The sequence below is a fragment of the Solanum lycopersicum genome, chromosome 2 (genome assembly GCF_036512215.1).
Source record: "Solanum lycopersicum chromosome 2, SLM_r2.1".
Taxonomy (NCBI): domain Eukaryota; kingdom Viridiplantae; phylum Streptophyta; class Magnoliopsida; order Solanales; family Solanaceae; genus Solanum; species Solanum lycopersicum.
In genome coordinates, this window is record NC_090801.1 from 55273818 (window position 1) to 55285028 (window position 11211).

Sequence of the window (11211 nt, forward strand, 5' to 3'; positions counted from 1 at the left end):
TTTAGTTTAGGGGTCCAAATGACAAAGGGATAAGTAGAAGGGTTCAAAATACAAATCAATTCAAATACGAGGGTCTATCAGATCATTCCGCCTATATGTTATAATCTTAATAAACATTTTTTTTTCTATACAGTAAAAGAAAGAGTTTCAAAAATGTTAGCTTTAAATCATTTAAAAAAGGGAAAAGGGTCAAATATGCCCTTAAATTATTCGAAAAGGTCTAGATATACCCTCTGTTTAAAGTTTGGTTCACTCATGTCCTCGCCGTCCAACTTTTGGTGCAAATATGCCTTTATAGGCGTTAGTTGCCATGTTGGACATACATGAACCAAAAGTTGGATGGCGAAAACATGAGTGAACCAAACTAAAACGGATGATATATCTAGACCTTTTTAAATAATTTAGGGGCATATTTCATCATTTTCCCTTTAAAAAATAAATAGGCTATTATGATCTTTAAAATACTTTGGTAGATTTGCTTGCTTGAAGAGGGTTATCCTTCGTAATTGGTCATTTCTCCTTTTTACTTGTTTAATAACAAATCAGTAAATTGTTATTTATTTTTAATATTGTTTTATTATTAAATAATTATATAAAGTACTAATAATTTAGAAAAGAAAATAGTAAATAAAAAATATTTTTATTTGAAATTTAAAATTTTAAAATATAATTAATGAAACTATTTCATAATATATATTTTTGATAAAATCAAATATATAAGAACATGGAAGATTATTGAAAAAAAAAGTCATCATTTGTTTATATATAATTAACACTCTATATGTGTATAAAATATAGCTTTAACTATCTAGGTATAATATTTTCATGAATATAATAAATTATTATTTGAAAATTATCATTTATACATGAATCGAGAGCATATTTTAACTTTTTAGGCAAATACTATGAGTGTATGATTTATAATTACTTAGAGTGTGTTGGTTAAGATTAAAAATATTATTTTAGAAATAACTTTTACGAAAATAAATATATTTCTTACTTAAAATTAAAAATATTTTTATATAATTTAGACAAATACTATAAGAGAGGAAGATAGAAGGTAGAGACGTGTGTGGTGAGATGGGTTTGGATGTGGGGGCGGGGGGGGCGGTATCAACATAGAATATTATGTATAATTTTTTTTCCATACGTCTATTATAGAAATCATTTTTTAAAAGAAAAAAATATTTTTTAGAAAAAATATATTATTAAGATTTTAACTTATCAAATATTAAAAAAAGAAAATTAACATTTTATATAACAAACACACCTTTAGATTCATTAAATTTCTTTTATCCAATTTCACATTAAAACAAACTTTTAAAAAAATAAAAAATAATAGTTAATAATATTGCACGAGCCATATATTCAGACGAGTGACTTTAGGCCAAAGTTTTAAATAAAAATTATGTAATTTAAAAGTGGCGTGTGGACAACTAGTAATGGTATAGCACGGCAGGCATGCCCACTGTTTTCAGCTTCTAGCTAATTCCCAAACTTATTTATTGGTTTGTTTTTTTTAATTTATTTATCTTATAATTTTTTTATTTTATTTTTAAAAAAATAATTTTTAAGATTTCTCATTAACACTTTGGCAAGAAAATGCGCTAACGCAAAACTGCTATTCCTTCTTTCTTGCTCTTTATTTCAAACTCAAGAAAAGTCTTATCGATATAAAGAAGAAAGAAAAAAAAAGCAGTCCTAACCTATATAGACATGGGGATTCAAAAGTTGACTTTTTACGTAATATATTTACGATCATAAAATTAAAAAAATATTTTGCTACATCATATATTTTTAATTTAAAATTATAATTTATTTTTAAAAAAAATATTATTTTTTTAAATTCCATATCGAACTGAAACTAATTAAATACTAGGTAGCAATTTACATTGAGGCATCATCAAGTTCTACATTCAATGCCACCCTCATTTATTCCTCTTTCTGATCTTGAAGTATCCATCACGTCATCATGGAGAATAGAGTTCTAATTTATGTGCATCGATTATGTATAATTTGTAGTAAATGATAAATAATTTGAGATAAATAGTCAATACGGATCAAGTAATATAAAATGAAAATTGTATAAATTATTATTAGAGTCATATTTCATCGAGTTGTGCATAACTTTATCTGTTTTTGTTTGAGTTGTTTTTTTTTAATTTTTATTTAAAAAGCTTTTAGGTCGATGCCTCAAATCCCAATTAAATTTAGGTTCACACGACCTCAAAGTGAATTTGGAATTGAACTCCATAAACTACTGATCCAACCTTTAGTCTTCTGTTCACGACATTTAAAATCTGTATATATATATACATAGACAATTAAAAAAATTACATTATATATTTCGTGTAATTTTTGTTGAGGGGGTTAGGCGAACACCCTAACAAACCCTAGATCCGTCTGGATTCAAGACCACAAAATTTATGATTTTTTTTTATTTTCTTGAACTTCATGTGTCAAATCGAAACTAACTGAAACGAAGGGAGCAAGTGTAACAAGCAAATTCTTAAGTCGTAAAATTGAAAAGTGAAAAGTTACTATTAGAACAAGTATTAATTATGAATTATACAGATTAAATCGACAAGATAAATATGCAAATTCATAAGGTTTTTTCATCCCCAGTATCATATTAATTTGCTAGTATTATTATGTAATGTTCTTGTTGAAGAGATATCAATTTACATTGAGGCATCAAGGACAGCATCACCAAGTTCCACATTCAAATTTCTTGCTGAAGGCAATCCTGCAACCACACTATGTTCAATGCCACACTCATTTGTTCCTCTTCTAATCTTGAAGTATCCATCCTGTCATCATGAAAGAGATAAGAGTTTAACTTACGTGCACTGACAATGTACAAATTGTAGTAAATAACTTGCTTTAACCGGTGGAAATACTATTCACATTGTCAGTATATATAAGTTAAAAGTCGTATAGATATGCGTGTGTGTTAGTGCATGTTCAACAAGAAGTGGTGAGAGCATTAGGAGAAAACTAATCAAGGATATAACATACTTCACCCCAGCCTCTATTCCAAGAATTAGCAATGAGCTGCAACAAGATATTAAGAAGGTGATTAAATTATTGACTAAATGATGTGTGATTTTCGATAGTAAATAGAAGACGATAACTTGAACACATCAACTAACCCAATAGTCCTCTCCTTGCTCGCTAGTTCCCCATCCAATAAGCTTAACAGCGTGTCCTCCCATGTTTCCCCCTGTTACATGCTTGTAAACTCCTGATTTGTAGTGAGCAAAATCCTGTGTTTGACGAAAAGGTTCAAGTTATTAAAGTGCTGCTTGTAAAAAGAGACAACAAAGGTTATATAAGCTCAGACAATGTGGTATTTGAGAGCTGTATGGCATAATCCTTCTCCTTGTTACCTCGTAGACAGTAAAAGAGACCTCAACTGGTCCGTTTTTGTATACTTCCGCCATGATACTCTGGGGATCATGGCTGACCCTGTATGCATTTACACCGTAATGCTTTGATTTCCTCCATAACACATTCCCCTTGACACACTTCCTATGACATTTTGGAGTGGGGTATAGTGGTTCGCAACCAGGGTGGGAACATCCAGTAGTGTCGAAGTAAGGATCACACTGCCAGCATTTACTCAATTTGTTAGTGATTGATCGTAAACAGCCATACTACTCTAGGTGTTTTACATAAAGCTGTAATTTCACTGAGGTGACACTAAGTCACCATTTACCTCTTCTGTGACCACTCCCCTACGTTTAAAGTATCGCCATGCTGCTATAGGATATCCACCATCACAACCACTCCCGCATAAAAAGCCACAGCACGCTAACAGATCATTTACAGACAGAGAGATACTCTGCATTACACATTAAAAGTTTAACATCAGTGACTGTAACTACAGTCAAACTTCACAAGTTTGTGTGCTAAGATGAGGAGGTGGTTACGTGCTTGGCTCATAGTCATGAGTCATGACATAGAATTAAGCTGACACATGAGAGGGCGTGTTGAATTAGGGTCGTGAAATGTATCATTTCAAACAGTTTAAATTAGGTAATCACATAGTTCAACAGAACGTACCAAATTATAATGGATACAGAAACGATCAGACAGCGACTCAACAGCACCAAAAGCCCAACAAGAACCGCAATGTCCCTGAAATATATAGGATTAGACCACTTGAGAGAACCTGCAATGTGCTATTTAGCACATTTAATGGAAAGAAACTAGACCAGTAGCAGAAAATCACCTGATCTGTGATGCAAATTTGTCCCGGTGATTGATGTGCAAAGATAGAAAACATCAGAATCTCTATTATAGAACTATGGCTAGAAAGGACGGACAAGGAAGTGAAATAACTGACCTAGAATTCTTCCAATTGTGCTGCATTGAGGCCAAGCCTTTCGTGCATCAAACTCTTTTGGTAACTCCTTAAGTTTTGGATGAGTTAGAACAGGAATTCCCTCCAAATCACCTTCTCTTGCAGGCTTAACTCCAAGAAGGCGCTTAAATTGGGAAACCTGTGACAACCAAATATGGACATAACTATAAGTGCATGTTTTCGGTGTATAGCTGCAAAATTGCATGAAGAAGTATGAAACATCCCACTAAAAGAAAATGCAACTGTTAGTGATCAATAAGTTGCCTTAGTTTCAAAGTTACTAACTCATTCTTTTTATAGAATGTAATTGTAAAGTCATATTTTAGGTGACATGAGTCATGACAATGCAAAAGTTTAGACCTTTACAAGTTAAATCTTTAGCTATATGATGGTCTCACCGTGAAATTCGATAATTGAGGGTTGAATGCAGCTTTCCATCCAGCTTCGGCATTCTCATTGACTTGTTTGACGATCGAGTCCTACATAATCATCCAAAAATTAAGGTGTCTCAGTTTTAAATTCGACATGAGCACAATGACATTAACATCTTCTTGAATCATGAAGAAAAGAGCATACTTGAAGGATTGCAGATTCAAGTTTTGCTTCAGTTATTGGCTTCTCTGCAGCAACCTGCTTTCAAGAAAAAGACAGCATTACAAATTTACAATACTCTTAGCCTGAATATTTCTTATTGACAAAAATATGTATGTAATACATCATATAACTAAAACACTACAACATGGGGAAATTACGACGAAATATAAAGCAAGCAGAAGTTGTAACTAGTCAACTATTTCTTCTCTTTTTCCCCCTTTTGTATTACTTTATGAAGCAATACTTCCTCTCATGTAGACTCACGTATATATAGAAGACATAATATATAAAGACTCATGTATATATAGAAGACATAATATATAAACAGACACTCAAACACGGTTTCAGCTGACAAGTGAGCACTCCAATTTGAAAATGCATATTTAGACAACTCAACTTGGTCACAACTGACATAAGAACACTTCAACTCGTACCCATAGCGTCTCGTGGACATCTGACATGACACATAAATTTTGGAGGTGTCCAGATGATCATTTTGTAAGTTTGAGTTTTCAACTAACACATTGGAGTCGAGTTGAGGTGTACAGATGTACATACTCAAAGTTAGAGTGCTTACTTGCCGCGACCAAGTTTGAAATGTATGTTTATGTATAAACACTATATAGGAACATGTAAGTTAAACTAATACATAAAAACATGTCTTTACTTTCTTTTTTTCCCATTATATAAATCAGAAAATCATTAAAATCCATTTATGTTCATCATATCAAGTCAAAGTTAAACTTAAGCATATAAAGTCCAACTTACTTAACAATCTTTGATCTTTCTCAAGAAATAGCAAAAGGCTATTCCATTTAATCATCAAAAACTAATAACCATGACCCCGATGGTTTATAACCATCGAAGTAAGCTCGGCTTACATCCTATCTTATCCTACTTTCCCCTGACTCTACTCACGGAATCACACTAGTATGTTGTTGTTTATGAAAAATTCATTCAATCTAGTTCAAATGATTTATCTAATCCGAATAGACTCAAAATTCTAGCTCCGTCTCTGATCTAAACAAAACCAACAATTTAATAAGTAAGAACAACCCACAAAAGATAGTACTATACAACATGTTTAGGAAAATTGAAGAAACAAACCTGTAAGATCAGGATAAAGAAAGCACCAAAAAGCAAAGGAGTTATTAATGACTTCAAAGTCAAGGCCATGTTTTTTTTTTCTTTCTTTAAAGCTTTCCAATTGTGTTGTGGAATTGGTGGAATCTCAAAGGTATTTATAATATAAAAAAGAAAAGGAAAAAAAAAACCCCAATTTTTATTGGCCCATTCTCTGACAATATATTAAATAAATGCTTTTATCAAACAAGAAAATGATGTCTAGTGTCTACTTGTGGTTGGTTTTATAAGATATTTTGTTGGATTCAATAATTTTTTTCAGTGTTTTACCTTTCCCAAAAGTCTAGTTCAACTTGGTATGTTAGGTATTCCACTTGGACTATTCACAAGCAATACTGTTCCTAGATGGATAGAAAATAAGTAATTCACAAAAATATGATATTTGGTTGATAATTTAGAAATTCGTTATGTATTATATAATGCACGATAGAAGATGAAATAATTTATATATATATATATAACTAGTCTTTGACTAATGAATACCCGTATATACATAAATTTATTCATAATTAATTTGTATATTACTCATACCTGCATAAATCTAACTAGCTGCCTGACTGTAAAAAAAAATTCATTATACATTAAAAATCTTATATGTTAAATATTATTATTTTTGTAGAATATTTGAGGTCTACATGTGAGATTGCTTGAGGAAACAGACTTTACATGTGCAACCAGAGTCAATATTCATATTTCAATTTAATTGCAGTAACAAGCTGGATGAACAATAAGGCAAGAATAAGTTTGAAAATTGGAGTAATATTGTTTTATTGAAGTATAATTAAATTATTCCAAATCAATCAAATATCTTGAAATTGTAAAGGATAACATTAGTTTTGGATTATGTGACAAAATCATAATAGAATTTGATTAAGTCACGTTTCATCCAAAGCCAATGATATTACAAAGTAAAATTCAAACTAATTTTTTGTTTAGATTTTCTTGTTGTTTACTTTAATCAGGTGTACAATTTTCCTCCATAAAGTATGTAAAGAAACTACTTATATCGTGTCAAATTTATTGTCATATTTCTTTAAATTTCTACCAATAATTGAAAATGCTATTTTTCATTAAATTATCGCCCTTACTTTTCATTTCTTTTCCCACTAGTAATGTTCTTTTTTTTCTTTTTCCTCTTTTTTTTTTTTGATTGATTGAAAAAGATCTAAAAATACATATATATATATATATATATATATATATATCATATTTTTAGAGAATTATAGGTAATTTTATTTTCTCAAACGCATCTTGTATTCTTCTTTATTTTCTATAAAATAAAATAATAAATAATGATAGTGAGCAGAAATAACTCTTTTTAAGTTTATAGAAGGTGAGCACATTTTGTCTAATTTAACAAATAGATTCTATAAAAAGCTAAATCTTTTTTTAGGAAAAGTTATTTATAGAGGGGTTTGCATAGGTTGTTCCCCTTTCTTTAAAAAGAAAAAATGGGGGTTGGGAAGGGAAAATACGGAGGTAATTATATGGTAGAGAATCGTATAACTCCATCAACAACATAAAAATTCATGAAATTAATCAGAGATATTAAGATTGTCCTTATGAAATGTTATTGAATGAACAATTATGTTTTTAAAAATTTTCACAATATGACAAATCTTCATATCACTGAAATCTGACTTAATCTAGATTCAAGCAGACATGACACAAAAAATAATTCATAGTGAAAACTTTGAAATGTACATCTAATTGAATCCACAAGATGAAAATGCATGCATTAACAATTTGTATATTATTAGTATTATGTTTCTAATACATTCTCCCAGCTTATGTATAACTAATCCAATGTTTTATTTGGTATAAAGCTAGTATTAACCAATATATATATAAAAAATTCATAGTATTAGTAATTCAAGAGGTTTTAATGCATGTATTAATATGATTAAAGATACAAATGTCTCTCAAAACTTTTTCCATGTCATTTATACCATGTTTGTGGATGGTATTGTTGTATAGAAATAATGATAAAATCATAACCAATACAATCATAACTAATACTAATACATCATATTCAATATAATTCTTATGTATACTACCAAACGACTCCATAAACTGCATAGACTTTGGTAGTAGTATTATTTAGTCTTGTTGATGAAGTGACATTTTACATTGATGTATCAAGGAAATCATCATCAAGTTCCACATTTAGATTTCTAGCTGAAGGCAATCCTGCAACTACATTAGATTCAATGTCACACTCATTTGTTCCTCTTCTGATCTTGAAGTACCCATCCTGGCATACACACACAAACACACTAAGACAAAAAAAAAAGTAACTTTTTCGCTTGTGTAAAATTAGGAGTTGATTTCTCATATAGTCACTTAACTAGCCGTTGTTATCTCAAAAACTCAATTTCTTTGTTGAAGAAAATCAGAATAAAAAAGTAAGTATTAGTTGAGTGACCATCTGAGAAATCAACCATATAAACTCAATAAGGACATACATTGCCCCAGCCTTTGTTCCAAGAATTCACAAGAAGCTGCATAAAAAAGAAGATGATGATTAACTGCTGATAAGTTAACATAATCTTAAATGGATACTTATAGTTACAACATACCCAATAGTCCTCTCCTTCCTCACTAGTTCCCCATCCGATGAGCTTAACAGCATGGCCTCCGATATACTCCCCTGTTACGTGCTTGTAAACTCCTGACTTGTAGTGAGCAAAATCCTGTATAACCAAGTAACTTATGTTACTGTTTTGTGCTAAGCAATCTACGTTGTACCTAAAAGTATTTCGCCAGTAAATACGTTCACAGAATGTACAAATACCTATCATTCTTTACCTCATAAACATTTAAAGCAACCTCAACTGGTCCATTCTTGTAAACTTCTGTCATGATACTGTATGGATTGGAGCTGATCATGTATGCATTGACACCAAAATGCTTGGACTTACTCCAGAGTAGATTCTCGTTAACACACTTCCTGTTGCACTGTGGGGTGGGATATGTAGGTTCACAACCAGGGTGGGAACATCCAATATTATCGAAGTAAGGGTCACACTGCAAGAACAAGTTTTACAAACTTATGAGTCGTTGAGCATATCCCTCTGAGGTGACTAAGTCGAAAAGAATATTATTTACCTTTTCTGAGACCACACCCTTGCGGATAAAGTAATGCCATGCTGCTATGGGAGATCCACCATCACAGCCATTGCCACAATGAAAGCCACAGCATGCTATTACATCATTTACGGATAGAGATATATTCTACATCACACACCAAAAGCAATCGTCAAAGATCATCGTTGAAATGAAATGCTGCAAGTGTTCCTTTGATTAACATGAATTTACCAAACCATAATGAATACAGAAACGGTCAGAAAGCGATTCAACAGCACCAAAAGCCCAACAAGAACCGCAATGTCCCTGGAATATAAAGGATAAGACTACTATAGAACCTGGAAAAGGCATTTAGCATTTTTAAGAGAGAGACTAAATAGCAAGCAAGAGCAGTCACCTGATCTGCAATGTAAGATACAGAAAACATCAGCATTGTACTGATCAGAATATAGCATAGAAGGACCAAACAATAAGATGAAGAAACTGACCAAGAATTCTTCCAATTGTGCTACATTCAGACCAAGCTGTTCGTGCATCGAATTCTTTTGGTAAATTCTTAAGTTTTGGATGAGTTAAAATAGGGATGCTCTTAAGATCACCCTCTCTTGGGGGCTTAACTCCGAGCAGGCGCTTAAATTGAGAAACCTGTGAAAATAGGAGCCAGAAAGGATGAGAAATTATTCCTATAAAACTGTTATTAGTTAGAAATATATAAAGATATTACTGTGAAATTCGAGAACCGGGGATTGAATGCAGCTTTCCATCCAGCTTTACCATTTTCATTCACCTCTTTGATGATTGATTCCTATATGATCATCCAAAAATCTTTCTCAGTTTTAAAACTGAAGGTGCAAGGACAGTAAGCTATAACATAAATCAAGAAAAGAAGAATATACCCGAAGGATTACGGATTCCCCTTTAGCTTCAGATATTGGCTTCTCTGCAACAACCTGCTTTTATTTCCATAAGAACAAATGATAGATCTAGTAATTGTATTCATCAATTAACAACACTAAAAGATAAAAACTTTTTGAGTATAGGCTTGCAAAACTCCATTCACTATCTCTTTAGTTGAGCAAGCAGAACTTTAACATAGTCCACGACAAGAGGGGTGTTGCTCGGATAGTAGGCACCCCTCACTTCCAACCCGAAAGTTGTGAATTCGAGTAACCAACAGAGCAAAAAGGTGGAAGCTCAAGGGTTAAAAAAAACATAGTACACTTATTTCTTCTCCTTTTGTCCCCTTTTCCTATTTTGTCCTACAGCAGGTTTTGTCTTACAACTAATTAGCTACCGGTTGATCATAAATGTTACATGTAATCACATTTATTCAATTATAGTTTTATAAAGAGGAGAAGGAGAGCCTAAAATTGTCTCCATGTCACCTATAGATCAAAGGTTCGAGCCGTAAAACTTGTCATCGATCAGGGGTAAGCTACCTACATTACGCCAATAGGAGTGCAGCACCTCCTGGGCTGCTACATGTACACGATGCTTCGTGCACGAGACTGTCTTTTTTAGTAGTGTTATACAGAGGACTGGTATTCAAACAAAAAAAAAAGGAACCTTGACTTAGCTCAGGCATAATCCCTGAAACTGCAAAATTAAGTCAATGTTTCTGTTTTACACTAATCTATGAAATCAGTATAAAGTATAATCCATAGTAAATCATATGCAAGAAGTGAGAAATAGTATAGAGAGGTTAATAGAAGCAAGAACCAAACCTGCAGGATAAAGATAAAGAAAGCACACAAAAGCAATGGAGTTGGTAAGAACATCTTGTTCATGCCCATTTTCAACTCTTTTTGTTTTTGAGTTCCATGGAAACACAGAGAAATATGTAGTAGATACAAGAAATTAAGAAAAATATGGAATGAAAGACAAGTAGTGGCCCACTCTTCGACATACAATAATTATTTGACTATATATCAAGCTAATAGAGTACCATTATTTCGGATAGTTGGATATTGTTTTCCTTTTAGAAAAAGGTTTTAATATTTTCGGTATCTTTTTTTTTTTAG

The 11211-nt window shown here is 31.9% G+C and overlaps 2 protein-coding genes across 2 annotated transcripts; both read right to left on the reverse strand.

The window, feature by feature from the left end:
* Positions 1-2495: 2495 nt before the first annotated feature.
* On the reverse strand, positions 2496-6232 carry LOC101251744 (cathepsin B-like protease 2). The gene is made up of 11 exons (XM_004233171.5): positions 6068-6232; positions 4943-4996; positions 4765-4845; positions 4349-4505; positions 4235-4239; positions 4066-4140; positions 3719-3844; positions 3390-3608; positions 3153-3266; positions 3019-3054; positions 2496-2810 (listed from the first exon to the last, which is right to left on the reverse strand). The coding sequence occupies exons 1-11, from the start codon at positions 6134-6136 to the stop codon at positions 2682-2684; spliced, it is 1065 nt and encodes a 354-aa protein (XP_004233219.1). The 5' UTR covers positions 6137-6232; the 3' UTR covers positions 2496-2681.
* A 1735-nt stretch (positions 6233-7967) lies between these two features.
* LOC101252653 (cathepsin B-like protease 2) lies at positions 7968-11087 on the reverse strand. Its single transcript, XM_004233174.5, has 11 exons — positions 10915-11087; positions 10087-10140; positions 9915-9995; positions 9679-9835; positions 9588-9592; positions 9422-9496; positions 9212-9337; positions 8912-9130; positions 8683-8796; positions 8569-8604; positions 7968-8357 (listed from the first exon to the last, which is right to left on the reverse strand). Exons 1-11 carry the CDS (start codon positions 10981-10983, stop codon positions 8229-8231), a joined length of 1065 nt encoding a protein of 354 aa, XP_004233222.1. The 5' UTR covers positions 10984-11087; the 3' UTR covers positions 7968-8228.
* Between the last annotated feature and the right edge of the window lie 124 nt (positions 11088-11211).